This window comes from Rattus norvegicus, chromosome 4, assembly GCF_021556685.1.
Source record: "Rattus norvegicus strain SHRSP/BbbUtx chromosome 4, alternate assembly SHRSP_T2T, whole genome shotgun sequence".
NCBI classification, from domain to species: Eukaryota; Metazoa; Chordata; class Mammalia; order Rodentia; family Muridae; genus Rattus; species Rattus norvegicus.
Genome location: NC_141537.1, coordinates 150,099,000 through 150,114,673, shown reverse-complemented (window position 1 = coordinate 150,114,673; position 15,674 = coordinate 150,099,000). Strand labels below are relative to the sequence as shown.

At 46.6% G+C, this 15,674-nt stretch overlaps 1 protein-coding gene across 2 annotated transcripts in view; it reads left to right on the top strand.

Annotated features, from left to right (window-relative positions):
• The first annotated feature begins 272 nt into the window (after positions 1–272).
• Tamm41 (TAM41 mitochondrial translocator assembly and maintenance homolog) overlaps positions 273–15,674 on the top strand; it is a 32,720-nt gene continuing 17,318 nt past the window's right edge. The window contains 4 exon segments of one of the 2 annotated variants that reach the window (NM_001108642.1): positions 273–498; positions 2,999–3,181; positions 6,566–6,658; positions 13,562–13,712. In NM_001108642.1, the coding sequence (NP_001102112.1) occupies positions 364–498; positions 2,999–3,181; positions 6,566–6,658; positions 13,562–13,712 (562 nt within the window). In that variant the 5' untranslated portion in view covers positions 273–363. 2 annotated transcript variants of the gene reach the window in all.

Sequence of the window (15,674 nt, the reverse complement as noted above, 5' to 3'; positions counted from 1 at the left end):
CCAGGGATACACAGAGAAACTCTATCTCAAAAAAAAAACAAGAAAAACCTTCAATATACGGATGATTTAATTAATGTAATTAATTAAATGGTTTAATAACCATTTGTGGTTTGAGAGCTACAAAAGATTTGCAAGGCTGTGTTGTGTCTATAGCAGGTTGTCTTAGGATGGGCATGCAGTGTGCTCCTCCGCTGGCTAGAGGGCGCCACAGAGCCTCGGCCTCCCTGCAGGTCGCCAGCTGCCGCTCTGAAGCGCGCGTGCGTGGAGGGGCGGGGCCGGGCGGAAGCGCGGTCCGCACGACCGAGAATTGCGAGCACAGGGTCCGCACAGCACCCTCTGTCCTACTGGCGGGCCAGCCCGCCCATGGCGCTGCAGGCGCTGCACAGCTCGGGCGTGGGCCTGCGCAGGATTCTGGCTCACTTCCCGGAGGACCTGAGTTTGGCCTTCGCCTACGGCTCTGCGGTGTATCGCCAGGCAGGACCCAGTGCACACCAGGAGGTGAGTCCGAGGCCCCCTCTTTCCTCGACCAGTCCCATGTCTGGCACCTGTTCACCCTCGCCGGTCCCCGTGTGCCTTCCATCCCTGCGGAGCCCCGGACACGCCAAGAGCCAACTAGTAAAGTGTTCATACTACCAAAGTGTCCCTCAGTGTGAGCTGAATTTGGATTTTCCTTGTCAGGGTTGACTGAAGGCTGGCCTCGAACTCACAGTCCTGGAATTAAAGGCCAGGCAAACCTATATGTTTACTTTTACTTAGTGGTTATGTAGCAAGCGCACGTGCACCGCTGCGCACACTTGAAGGTCACAAGACGACTTGAAGGAGTTGTTTCTCTCCTTGCACCACGTGGGTCATGAGGTTGAACTCAGTTTATCTGGTTTGGCAGGAAGTGACACTATATGCTGGTCCTTCACCGGCCTGAGCTGATAGGATAAGTAAGGGATGAGTAGTCATCTCCATCAATCTAAGTCGGGAGCCATGAGGAAGATGTGGTAGCATTGCAGAGGAGTGGTGGGAAGGGAAAAACAAGTGTTTTCAGCCTTTGACATTGGAGTTTTCCAGAGCTTTTTAGAAAAAAGGAAGACTGTTTTGTCTACAGGGATTCATTTCATTAGCCTAGGACTTTATCAGTGTGTAATATCCCACGTGACTAATTCGAAACCAGCTTTGAAAAATCCCATCTAAAAATAAGGAGAAAATATGGAATGATCGTGGGCTTCAAGAAGTTGATGGTCTGGGTATAGGGCCCAGGCAGGTAGCACATTTATTCAGCTCAACACATTGAACAGGAGTCTAGGTGGGAGTGAGCCTTGCAACTCCAGAGTTGACTGAGTATACAAGTCTCAGTGTGGTCTGCAGAAATCACTGTACAGATAGCATAGGGCATCCTGGGTCTAGCTCCTGGCCAGATCTTTTTTCCAGTTAAAATTCACCTCCTGGTGTTTCTTGAATTTCTTCTGCATCCTTCCTATTTTCTCTACCTTGGCTGCAAATGGGAAAGTACGGGTCATGGGCACACAAGAGATTGTAAGTTGTCCGGTTTCTTCATATACATTATCATAATTTTTTTACAATCACCCTCAACAAGGCATTGTGGTACCCACTTGTAACCCCTGCCTTCAGGAGACAAGAATGGGTGGATCCCTGGGCCTTACTGGCTCCCAGCATACTTGGCAAGCTCCAGGTGGTAAGAGAGCCTCTGACCTGCAAACATGTAGACTCGTACATCTGTACAGATACATAACCATGCCCTATTCATGCTACCTCCAGGTCTTAAATATTATCACCAATGGTCTAAGACTGGCCTGGGAAACCATAGCATTCCTTAACCTCCTGATAGCCACCTTGTGGGTTTTCAGCGAGGTTCTCCTTTGAGCTGACCTAGGATTCTCTCCTGGAAATGACCCTTCTTTTCTCTTCTTTTTCATTCTCTACATTCATGCTAACAAGTCTGGTGCATTCTCCCATGACGAGAGTGCCTGAGCTAATAATGCCATTTCATTTCCTCATCCATAAGCTCTCCTCCCTCCATTCAGCTCCTCTGGAAAGTTCTTTAATGTGGAAAATCACCCTGATCTCATTTAGTACTCCATGAGCATGTTTTGTTACACCAGCATCAAACTGGGGGTGGGGGTGGGGTGGGGTGGTGGTGGTTCTGGAGCATGCCTGGCTAACCAACGTGTAGGGAACAGTTTCCACTAACCTGACAACCTTTTAAAACTGTGCTTCCTGGGTTACTTCTCCATGCTGCCTTCCCCTCCTACATTCTTCAAAAGTCATAAATGTCACATCCAAGAAAAATCCCTCCTCCTTACTCTCTTGATCTAATCTTGCTGAGTGTAGTTGCTAGGTTAAGCGTTCCTATGTAGAGTCAACCTGTGCGTAATTTGTCAGTCTTTTGTGGGGGGCTCTTGAGTTCCCTGCCCTGAAACCTATCAGCTTTCTTTTTCCCTTAATGTTTTTAAAATTATTTTTAAAATACTCATGTGTATGAGTATTTTGGCCTGTGTGTATGTATGTTGACTACATGCATGCCTAACGCCCACAGAAGTCAGAAGAAGGCATTTGAGAGCCACTGTGTGGGTGCTGGGAATCAAACACAGGTCCTCTGCAAGTGCTCCTAACGACTGAGCCACTTTTCCTTGAGTCTCCTTGGTCTCTGTGGCCTTGGGCAAAGTGCTTTCCCAAGCCCTTCATTTCCCCTCCTATATGACTGGAATAGTATACTTGTCTGATGGGATTCCCTTTGGAGATGAGCTAACTCATTATGTGTCTAGAGATCAGACAAGGCCTGACACACAACCCATGGTAAGTGAATGTGTGATGCCATTTATTTGTATGACTAAAAGGCAAGCTAGCGTTGCTCTGTGGGACCTGCTCAGGTTTCTAATGGAGGATCTTCTGACCATGAAATGCAATACTGTAGCACTTTGGAACTTTCAGTTAGTTCACTAGTGTTTTTGTTCGATGGTAATGAACTCTTTGTCCCTTCACTTCCCAGAATCCCATGTTAGATCTAGTGTTCACAGTAGATGACCCTGTTGCCTGGCATGCAATGAACCTGAAGAAGAACTGGAGCCACTATTCTCTCCTCAAACTCTTGGGGCCCAGGATCATCTCATCCGTCCAGAATAATTATGGTGCCGGCGTCTACTTCAACCCACTGATCATGTGTGACGGGAAGGTAAGGGCCTTCAGGCCTTGGCCTTAACTGGGTGGTTGTGATTTGGCAGTTGAATCCCAGTGAAATATCGTGTCCACATTCTCAGGAAGTGGCCTCACCCCATCCTGCTTTCTTAACCCCAGGCATAGACAGGACGGGAGTCTTCATCTGCCGTTGACTGTAACTGGTATCTAAGAACATGGCTGGCCGAGATCTGGCTTTCTTATCTTTTGACCTTTGGCCAACTAGTTCTCAGATTTTAATCTCTCGGCCACACTGCTTTAGCGGGTCCTGGGTAGGGCTGCACGTTTTAAGGACTGCTGTCTGGGAAGTATGGAGAAGCAGCAGGACCACTGAGGACCAGGATAGAGAGTGATGTCATCTAAGAGGAGGAACAGGTACTACCAGGAAGTGAAGAGGGTGTCAGGTGGCTGGGACATGTGATGTCACATGATGGAAGGGAAGTTCTTGGTGTCAGTAGGTGGGTAGGATTTGAGAGTTGCATGTTAGAGGGCAGATAAGATCTTTGGATCCCCCCAAAATAGATTATCTTACGTCAAGAACCCTACCTGTTTTATATAACACATCAGGCACTGGTGATATAGCTTAGTGACAGAGTACTTACCTAGTTATCTAGGTCCGGGATTTGATCCCCAGAATGGGGAGGCATTAAACTCAATAAAGCATCCTAGTTCCTCAGAGGGCTGCTGGGGAGGTGGGAGATAGGGTCAGGGCTGACCTGTGGGTTTGCCTGTGCCAACACTAATGCCAGTCGCTTAGGGCAGTGTAACCTTTACAGGTGTGTGAGTCTCCTGGGGATTGTGTTAAAATGCAGGTCCAGATTCAGTTGGTCTGGGATGGAACCTGAGATTCTGCATATTTGACAGCCCCAGGTAATGACCCTACAATTGGTCAAAGGTCCAGGCTGTAAGAAGCAGAGACATGGTTATGAACCTGTGCATCATCTTAAGGTCACACCTTAACTTTTCTTCTTTATTTTATTTTTATTTTGCTAGGTTGTTTTGTTTTGTTTTGTTTTGTTTTTTGAGACAGGGTTTCTCTGTAGTCCTGGCTATCCAAGAACTTGTACTGTATGTAGAGCAGGCTGGCCTCAAACTCAGAGATCCACCCGCCTCTGCCTCCAGAGTGCTGGAATTAAAAGTGTGTGCACCACACCCGGATATGCGTTAGCTTTGCTGGTCCTTTGTGCACCTGCCTGCTCCTCTATGCAGTAGGAAACCTCAGTTCTGAGAGGGGAAGTGACTTCATAAGGCCATGCATTCCTTAACCTCCTGAATGCAAGTGACAGTTGCCTGAACTTCCAGGCTTACAGTGTCCCTGGGGCCTCCTAGCTGCCACTTGTCTGAAGCAGCACGGTCTTATGCTTCCTTTTGTGTTGTGCAAAGCACATAGTTTGCTTCTTTCTTCATAATCCATAATCTGCCTCGCCTGCCTTTGATGAGTAATTTCCAAACATTTCAAGCTCAAGTAACCACGTTTGTGCATGATTGTGTGCCACAGCTGCTGTACTTTCTAACTGAAATTTGTTAGCTGCTTTTTAAATATTTGCAGCCTGAGAAGACTGCTTAGGTATTTGTTAACACAATTAGTAAGCTGGGAAATCCACGTTGGAGCTGTATATCAATTATCGTGGTAATGGCCCTCCTTGTCTGTAATTCCATGTGCTTAGCATTGATAAGGGGGTTTTCATCTTTGGATGTTAACTTGTAATTGTCACCATTTGGAAGAGTTAACACTGAAAGGCACTGTCAGGAAAAGGCCAGTGAAACTTGTTTTTAAAGAATTATTTATTGGGGTTGGGGATTTAGCTCAGTGGTAGAGTGCTTCCCTGGCAAGCGCAAGGCCCTGGGTTCGGTCCCCAGCTCTGAAAAAAAAAAGAAAGAAAGAAAAAAAAAAGAATTATTTATTTTGGGGTTGGGGATTTAGCTCAGTGGTAGAGCACTTGCCTAGAAAGCGCAAGGCCCTGGGTTCGGTCCCCAGCTCTGAAAAAAAAAAAAAAAGAATTATTTTATGAATAATAGTACACTGTAGCTGTCCTCAGACACCCCAGAAGAGGGCATCGGATCACATTACAGATGGTTGTGAGCCACCATGTGGTTTCTAGGAATTGAACTCAGGACCTCTAGAAGAACAGTCAGTGCTCTTAACCGCTGAGCCATCTCTCCAGCCCCTGTGAAAATTTTAATGAAAGAAGAATTCTAATATTTTGCAATGCAAAGAATATTCGAAGACCAGGATGTAATTCTGGGGCAGGCATTACTGTGCCCAGCTGCAGGGACTGGGGGTTATGTATTATTGTGCCCAGTGCAGGGACTAGGGGTTATGTATTACTGTGCCCAGCTACAGGGACTGGGGGTTATGTATTACTGTGCCCAGCTGCAGGGACTAGGGGTTATGCATTACTGTGCCCAGCTACAGGGACTGGGGGTTATGTATTACTGTGCCCAGCTGCAGGGACTGGGGGTTATGTATTACTGTGCCCAGCTGCAGGGACTAGCTCACACTCTGCTGGTGCAGTGTCACTGTGACTTCTTACCAATTACCATTGTTGGACCTCAATTTCTATTCAAGATTTATTCTCATTCATATTCTCTCTCTCTCTCTCTTCCTCTCTCTCTCTCTCTCTCTCTCTCTCTCTGTGTGTGTGTGTGTGTGTGTGTGTGTGTGTGTGTGTGTGTGTGTGTGTGTGTGTGTAAGTGTGTGTAACTGGTAGGGTTCAGTTATCTGTTTCCATCTTATGGGTTCCAGGCTCACACTCAGAGTCATCAGGATTGGCTGCAAGCAGCTTTACCTATTGAGCCCTTTCACTGTCCCCGGGCACTCAGTTTTTTATTTCTCAAATGAAGAACATTACTTAAATCATCACTTCTGAAACTGGAAGGATCTAGCATTGCAGACTCATACTAGATGGTGTCTAAGAGCCATACTCCCGTTAGCAATCATATATATTAAAATACTGGCCATCTCACTTCCATACCTTGGGAGCCAGGTCAGTCTTGGCACTAAATCTCTGGGCAGTTTTGATAGAGATGTGGGTTTTCTTTTTGTTTGTTTGTTGTTTGTTTTGTTGTCTTTGTTTGGGGCAGGGGTTGTTGTTTTGTTTTGTTTTTTCCAAGACAGGGTTTTTCTGTGTAGTCCTGGCTGTCATGGAATTCACTCTAGACCAGGCTGGCCTTGAACTCAGAGATCCTCCTACCTCTGCCTCCTGAGTGCTGGGATTAAAGGCGTGCATCACCAGCAAGATGTGGGTTTTGGAGGATTTTAAGTTGCTAAGCAGATGAACATCCTATTCCTGGATAAGCCCTTAGCCATTCCCTCACTTCTGCTTGTGGAAGCAGCAGCCTGGTAGTTTGCTTTTTGTCATGTTCATGTCTTCTCTTGCAGCTTATCAAATATGGGGTCATTAGTACTGGCACTCTGATTGAGGACCTCCTGAACTGGAATAACCTATATATCGCCGGACGTCTCCAAAAGCCGGTGAGTCTGTGCCCTTCTGGGTGCCACAGTTAGTCAATCGCTTGTCTCTGAACTTGACCTCACTTGATCTTTATGAGCTCATAAATATGGAATTCCAGGAAATAGAAATATAGGTAGAGTCCTCTTACCCTCCATGAAGTTCATCATCCCACAGTGTAAAGAGATTGCCCTGTGGCACTGTGCTCTAAGAAGAGATGATCTACATAGCATGTATATATGATCTTTGTACATGTAATATGCATGCAGGACTCATGGTGGGCTCTGTCCTGGCTCCCGGCAGAGAGCTCCTAAACCCTTGGAATTCTTGGAACAGAGATACCATGGCTCTTGCCACTGAGCCACACTGCCAAGCTGATGATGACCCTGGATGAGCCTCTGCTTAGCTTCAGGATAGGGCTGATGACCAGAGGAACTAGCCATGTGGTGAGAAGGCTCTCCTGCCCAACTCCAGGAAGGAAAAGGGGTGCTGGAGACTCAGTAACTCAGAAAAGGCTGAGTTTAATCCGTCCTAGATAACAGAACAGCCATCTGGAGAGAGAACACCGCCTTGTCTAAGGGCACTGGCTGCTCTTCTGGAGGACTCGAGTTCAGTTCCCGAGCCACATGGTTCCTCACAGACATCTCTGGCTTCATTTCCAGGGAATCCGAAGCCATCTTCTGACCTCAGGTACCAGGAATGCATGTGGTACGCATACATAGATGCAGCTAAGACACTCATACACATTAACATGGCCAGAACTGTGCTATGGGGCAGTGCGACACATTGTGTGTGCCTCTCACACATGCGTGCACATACTACACATGTATGTGCTTGGGTAAACACAGCAGTGCCTTCCCCGTGTTCTGTAGCCTCTACTTGAGCTAGAACGTGTGTGCTGGGGTGGGAACCCAGGGCCTGATGCAAACTGGTTGACACTGTACAACTGAAGTCATCCTTATTCCAGGAGGAACAGATTTAAAAGTCCGAGAGTAGCAGGAGCAGGGAAACTTTCACAGATATTCACAAGAAGTAATTTTGCTCTTCATAATTTCAAGGTCTTATATCTAGCAGAACCCAATGTTGAGGAAATTACTACAAATAAAGGTTTTTTTAGAAAGCAAACTTTAGAAACAAAAAAATACCTATTTTCTGTCCCAAGTTTTCTTTCTGTTTCTTGCTTTGCTTTTCCTTGAGACGTGGTCCTTTCACGTTCCCCAGAGTAACCACACTGGGGACTGAACCACACTGCCACACTGCGCTGTCCCAGGAGTGTGGGCAGGAGGTGCTCTGCCATGGGTGATTGCTGGGATCTGATTTTGGTGTTGGGTTTTTTTTTTTTTCTTGAGGTGTGTCTGTTTATTTTTATAAACTCTGCAGCTTAATGGGGCAGAAGGGAGTGTGAAATCACTCGCCACCTTTATGTGAACTTATACAGTTGGGTTTTGTCTCTAAATCCCAATTTTCCCACCTGTTCAGGGGAGGTAATAATCCTGCCCTGCCTGGAAATTAGAAGCAGGGTTGTTAGCTCAAAAAGACTCGGCGTTTAGAACCCAGCACGCCTAGTCTTCTGCTTCTCATGTAACTGCGTGCCCGCACTGCTCGCTCGCTGGGTCTCCCCCACCTCAGGGCAGTCCATCTGTGGATGAGCATCCCCAAGTGTTTGATTTAGAGAACTCAGAAGTGCTGTTTCCCTCTCAGTGAGTGTTCTTAGCTGGCTGTTACCTTTGCATAAAAGGAAATTGAACAAAAATGTATATGTACAAATGTGTCTTTACTGTACTTTTGCCAGTACTACTTTAAAACTTTTTCAAGAATTATATTTTACTTTATGTAAATGGGTGTTTTGCCTACATGCATGTCTGTACACCACATGTGTGCAGTGCCCGTAGAGGCCAGAAGATGGTGTCTGTTCCTCTGGAACTGGAGTTATAGTTGTAAGACACCATATGGGTATTGGAAGAGCAGCCAGTGCCCTCAACTTTAAAGTAAGCACTTTAAGCTTTTCGTTTCTTTTTTTTAATTAGCTTTTAAAAAGCAAAAATGCTATGGAATCACAGAGTGAACACATGGCCTCTGAGTTGTTTGTTATGCTGGAGATTAAACCTAGAGCCTCCTTTGTGCTCAGCGTGTGTCCTCGGCTTGGAGGCCACACTGTCTGTAACTGTACTTCCCAAGAGTCTGACATCTTCTGGTTTCTTTGGGCATTATGCACATATGGTATGTGTTCCTAATGGATGTAAAACTTACTCATACATTAAAAATAAATAAGTATTTTGAAGTAAATCATTGATAATGGTACTCAAGCACCCTCCCCTCCCTCCCTTGGCTCTCACTCCTTCCTGTGGGAATAAATCTGCCTACCTCTCTTCCCATTAGCATCCACAGTCAAACTTTTCACCTGTAGGTGGCAGCAAACACTTGTGACACTTGAACAGAGGCGGCATCTTCTACAAGAAAAGTGAGCAAGTGTCTTAAAAAAGAATTCTGAAATATGTGAACCCCTTGTCTTTGTTTTAAAAGACATCGTGTTGTCAGATCACATCAGCTAAAGCTTCTAGAGTGTCTGCGGCTTACAAATTGAAAGGGGATTTCTCACCCACTATCAAGTGTTCAAAAGAAATATGAAGGATTTGGAAACATGAACATTTCTAGAAAGAGTTGGCTATAAATTAAACTTCTATTACACTTTTGCTTGGCATGGTGGTGCATGCCCTTAACCCACTTCTCAGGAGGTGGGGGCAGGTGGATCTCTGAGTTCTAGGACAGCCAAGTCTACATAGTAAGACCCTGTTTCATAAAAAAACAAAAAAATAAATAAATAAAAAATTTTATATTATATTTTCCTGTCATGGTTGAAAAAGATACCTATTTTTATTTCCTGGACAGCTTTAAGTTTCTAAGTCTCAGTCTCTGTCTCTCTCTTTCTCTCTCTCTCTCTCTCTCTCTCTCTCTCTCTCTCTCTGTGTGTGTGTGTGTGTGTGTGTGTGTGTGTGTGTGTGTGTGTGTACACCCATGCATAGTACAGGGCATGGAACCCAGAAAGCTAACATTGAGCTAAATCACAAACCCTACAACAGATATTTTTCCAGAATCATGGAATTTGAAGTATTTAATGGAGCTAGGCATGGAAGTACAAGCTTTTAATCCCAGCTCTCAGGATTCAGGTAGAACTCTGAATTCTGGGCTAGCCTAGTCTACCTAGCATTTAAGCCAGCCAGGGAGGGTTAAACAATGAGCATTCTCCTAAAAAATATAAAGTAACTAAAATGACATTTTTATTTAGAAAAAATCGACGTGCTATATGATTCATCTGTGTAAAGCATAAAACTGTTTTTTTTTTTCAAGTATGTTCACCCTTAGGTGATTTTGCCATGCTGTAACTTTATTAATATTCGGAGGACAGAAAAGTCCCAATGAACTAGGAATTGGGAGACTGGTTACAAGTTTTGGCTCTGCACGACTGTGAGCCAGCTTTTGGGCACTTCGCCTTTGAAATGCAAAGATTGAGCAGCTCATTTAATGACTCAGAAGGCAGCCAAGTTTCCTCTCTGTATGCTGAAGGAATAAAAATGAAGATCCCCACATCAGTTGTCCTAAAAGCCCGCAGTCCAGCAGGTAGACCAGGCTCCAGCCCTTGTGGCTCCCAGCAGCGACAGCTTAGAGCAGTCCCTGCCTTGGTGTTGAGATGGGAATGTTCAGGTGGGAGCTGAGTGTCACAGGACCATGCAGGTCTGGGTTCCTTAAGACTAAAAGTTCACTCTGCGCTTCAGGCAGTCTCTGCTGTCACTATGTTACACTGGAGTCCCTCATGTAACTCCTTTTCCTGGCTTGAACGGTACTCAGAAATCTCCCCTTTGAAAGACCCTTCAAGCATCGCCCTTCCTCTGTGCAGTTGGATTGCCAATGCTGTGTGTGCAGCCCAGATCGGCGTTCCCAGTAGGTACAAATAGCTATTCACGAGCGTGAGGACTCTCTCCTTTTCCCAGGCCTCTCTGGCGGGGCCCCAACCACTCACTGCTTTTCACTCTGAGCAACAAATAGCAATGCTACGGAGATGAGGTCCTGGTTCACCTTTCGCCGGAGAACCAGATCCGCACATTTTCCCCTTGAGTAAGGATGCTTTTATTCTCACTCGCCTAACCTCAAATAGCAAGCAGGCTGCTCTCCGACAGCGCAAGCAGAGCGGCCTTCTCGGAGAACAAGTGGTATTTTGTTAACCAAGAAAGGACGCCCAGGGTTCCTCGCCTCTTTGCAGGTTTGAGCTATTCACATCCCAAAATAGCTCCTCTGTAAAAGCCACAGAAATGTACACAAAGGAGGTGCGACACTATTAAGAAGGATCTGGGAGAGGGGCTGGAGAGATGGCTCAGAGGTTAAGAGCACTGACTGCGAGAATGGAAATATGGATGTTGAGAGGCATCGTGGGACAAGTCAGGAGCTCACTGGACCTGGGCTGTTGGCTCATGTTCTCTTCTAGGATCCGGGATTTCGTGTGGAATACAAGGTCTGAGAGAGCTAGGGGAAAAGGCTGGTGAGATGGCTCAGTGAATAATGAACACGTTTGATTCCTGGAACCTACGTAGTGAAAGGGAGAGAACATACTTCCTCAAGTTGTCCTCTGATCTCCACATATGCACTGTGGCATGTGTACACACACACACACACACACACACACACACACACACACACACACAGAGCTAGGGAATGGTGATAGGAGTTATTTTAGAACCTTAAAATGGAGGCTTGGAGGGTATAACTAAGGGACAAGGTGCCTGGATGGGGAAGACTTGCGTTTGATCCATCCTTAGTCCTATCAAGATGAGAAGTGCTTCCCTGACTGAACCCATGAGGAAAAGTCCAGACGCAATGGGACTTGGTTTCCTAGCATAGGCTTCACCCTCAGTTTTGCTGATCTTCATCACTCAGCCTTGGGCTGTCCTACACTGTTGTTTCCTTTTACTCCATGAATGCAATAATACTAAACTCATTGAATGGCCTAATTATGGACTATTATGTTCTCACCGTGGGGGCGGAAGAGGTCTGTTAAATCAAATGGCTTTGCCTCACCTGCGGTGTATGAGGGTACGTTATAAATAGTCCCACTATTTATAAGAGGTAGCACATTCCTGTAACCTCAGCACTTAAGGGACAGCGGGGGCATACCACCACAAGTTCAAGGCTAGCCCAGGCTCCAAGACCATATTCTCAATATTAAAGAGTCAAGTATGGTGCCACCTGCCTTTAAGCTAGTCCACAGGAGGCAGAGGATCTCTGAGTTTGAAGCCACCCTGGTCTACATAGCAAGTTCCAGGCCAGCCAAGGTTACACAGTGAGACCCTGTCTTTAAGGTAGATGGTTTGGCTTATATTCAGGGCTCTCCTAGGCCCACTTAAGCAGAACATGAAGATAAACTGCCATTAATGCTGTGGGGAGAAAAAAACCTAAAGAGGTAAAACCAGAGAAGGCCCTGCTCTGCACAAGAAACCCAGAGGCTGGAGTCGGCCAGCAGATGTGTCGATTCCAGTTAGGGCCATCTTACCACTAAGTATTATCCTGTTATCATGGAGTTGGGAAGTGATGAAGCTGGGGACTTAAAAGATCCTGTTAACCTCTTATCCATGGTGCAGACCTGGAAACCGTGCGTCTCAGAGCAGACTGCGTGCCGTGTGGCATCGCTTGAAGTCAGAGAGTAGCTCCTGCTGCATCAGAAGGAAAAGGCCCTTTCATTAAGCAAGCGCAGTGGTCTGTGGACTTGATCATACTAACCTTTGGGACAGCTCTTGGGATGGATTTGGATCTGGACTTGGCCTCCTGAGAACTCAGTGATTGGCCCCAGTCACTCCAGACAGTTTCAAAACCTGGTCTCATCAGTATCTCCCTTTATTGTGTCCATGTGCATGTCAGCCTGTGGCGGCCAGAAGAGGGAGTCAGACCTCTTGGAGCTAGAGTTACAGCAACTGCGAGCTGCCTGGAATGGGTGGTAGGATTGAATCCAGGACCTCCGAAGAACAGCAAGTGTTCTAAACTTCTGAACTATCTCTCAGGCCTGTGGTTGTTCCTTTATAGCTGATTTTTGTTTCTCTTTACTTAGTCAAGTATAAGTCTATGTGTCTAACAATAGTAAAATGGACATGAACTACCCAGGTTACGTAAGGTCCAAAAGAGAGTAAATTCTTTTTTTTTTTTTTCCTTTTCTATTTTCCGGAGCTGGGGACCGAACCCAGGGCTTTGCGCTTGCTAGGCAAGCGCTCTACCGCTGAGCTAATTCCCCAACCCCAAGAGAGTAAATTCTAAATAGTAAAACACCCTCTTCTGCTCTCACAGTCGGTAAAAGAACAATGAAGTGATAAAAGGTTGAAGTGTAATTCTCCCAGGTCATTTGTTCCTTTCCAGAGCCTATGGTGAGTTTCCTTAAAAAAATATGTGTGTGTGTGTGTGTGTGTGTGTGTGTGTGTGTGTGTGTGTGTGTATAAAGTGTATGTATTGGGGGATCTGCGATTAAGAGCTCTGGCTGTTCAGGGACCTGGGTTCTATTCCCAGCAACCATTTGGGGTCTCGGAAACTACTGTAGCTCCAGTCCAAGGGCATCAGACAACCTCTTGGCGTCTGCAGGCCCAGCATTCATGTGCTGCATGAGCTTACATGCAGGCAAAACACTCATGCACATGAAACAGTTTATTTATTTTGTTTGAAACAACTTTTTTAAATAAGAACATTAATTTCGTTTCCCTCACAATGATTTTGTTTCCGTGTCACAATTTCTCTGACTTTGACATTCAGCAGGAGACGCTGGGGTCTCTCGTTAGAGTCATAATGGCTTCGTGTCACTGGGCTTATCATTGATGGTCGGCAGAACGGGACAGTGAGTGAGTGAGCACTGCCTGCTTCTGCAATGCTGCTTCCTAATGGTCTGCTTTTTCCAGGTGAAGATTGTATCGATGAATGAGAGCACAGTTCTTAGAGCTGCCCTGGATAAAAACCTGAAGAGTGCGGTGACCACCGCCTGCCTCATGCTACCCGAAAGCTTCTCTGAGGAAGACCTATTCATAGAGATTGCTGGGCTCTCCTACTCAGGTTTGTACGGTTTGTACCCCACCATCCCCAGGGAGACTTCCAGAGAGCTTACGGTATCAGCCTCAGACCCGGACAGCTGTTCATACGTTTGGGGTGTGCCCAGCACAAGTATTTCTAACCAGTTCATGGACAGCTGGCACTCCTCCAGGGATCCCAGTTTGAGAAGTACAGCCCACTGGTGTTCTCTGTGTGTACCATAGTGCCCCACCCCCGACTCCTCGGAAATGTGTTTGTACCACCATATCCCTGGTAGGGCACACATTCCAGTTTGTGTTTCCGGTGAGCAAGAAGATTCTCTTCATGCCAGCAGTGTTCTTTCTCTGCCTCATGTGATGTCTGCACGTGTGACGTTTATGTACATGACCTGCTGCTTCTCACACCATCCTCAGCTTAGTCACCACCTAGGACTCTCACACCGCACTTCACTGTACCAGGCCGGTCCTCGAGACCACTGCTTCCTGCACTTAAACTAAAGGCTCTTCGTCTCCTCCATTGATTTCTCTGTGTGCTATTTGTCTAAATGCACACTCACTTTTCCTTTCAGTGTGTCTCCATCTTGGGGAAGCTCCCCCAGGTCCCCAGTAAAGTCCAGAAGGCAGAGTCCTGTCTCACCTTAGCTGCATGGGGCTGTCACAGTCGTTGGCTATTTGAGCATAGTAAAGTTCTTTGCAAGCTTTACCTCACAGGGAACGGTAGAGCCCTTACCCAGCATGCTCCAGTGCCCTCCCAGCACCGCATGCATACACAGATCTTATTGGCAAAAATGATGCTTTAGAAAAGTTGTTCACAGCCAGCAGGTGGCTCGGTGGGCAAGGATGTCTGCCACAGACAGAGCTTGATGATCTGAGACCCACATGGTGAAAAGAGAGAGCCAATTCTGATGAGTTGTTCTCTGACCTGTGTTCACACGAGCGTCTCACGCAGTGCACACATACACAGACACACACATACACACACAGAGACACACATATACACACACAGACATACACAGAGACACACACACACACTACATAAATTAGATGTAGTTTGTTTAGTTTGAGGACTGAGCGTATAGCCAGTAGCAGAGCACTTGACTCGCACAAGAAAGTCCCTGGGTTCAGTCCCCACAGCCACACAAAGAAAAGGGGGCTTGAAAACAACTCCCTTAAGTAATCCCCTGTCTCCCAGTGTTTAATGCACAGCAGAGGTACATGTCTGAAGCCCAGGGCAGATAAGGTTTTGTGGAAATGTAGTGCTGTGAGGGACTTGGAGGCCTGGGTCTCCAGCCTTCTTCCTAAGACTCGTCCATCACTGGACGGACAGCTGTAACTGCAGCTGGAGAGAGAGGAAGTGGGCTCTGCTCCATCTTGGCTGTCTCTCGCCTTACCTCGCAGCGTCCCGCCCCAAGAGGACACAGAGGCCGGGTGGTCTCCCTGTACACCACACTGATAGGGCCTGGGAGCCTCTGATCAGCCCATTTTCCCCTCCAAGCTTTGTGCTGCAAAGAAAAGGGGCCCAGACCTCTGTGCCTGGCTGACAGTGGCTGATGCAAGACTCCTATCTGTGTACAGTCACTCCACTGTCCCATAGAAAGAATATCACCATCATGCTGGGTGGATCCCAGGAGTCTTTAAATGTTGAACCTTGACTGGGGTTTATCAAATTATGTAACAGCTTTTACCTATTTACGGACTGCTTACTTACTCCTCTTTTCTTTCTTTTTCTGTTTTTGCTCCTGGGAGTAGAGCCCAGGGCCCCGTGCCTGCTGCATGTTACTCAGCACTGACCTAGCACTGACCTCCAGGTCCTGACCTTTTAGAAGGATACTCTGTCTTGGGACAGTGTCTCCTGTAGGATCAGCAGGCCTTGAACTTACTCAGTAGTGGAGCTCTGGGCATGAGCTGGTACCTTCAACTTGGACACCACCTGCCTCTGCCTCCTAGGATTATAGGCGGGCATCTCCGTTCCTGGCCCCTCAGTTTC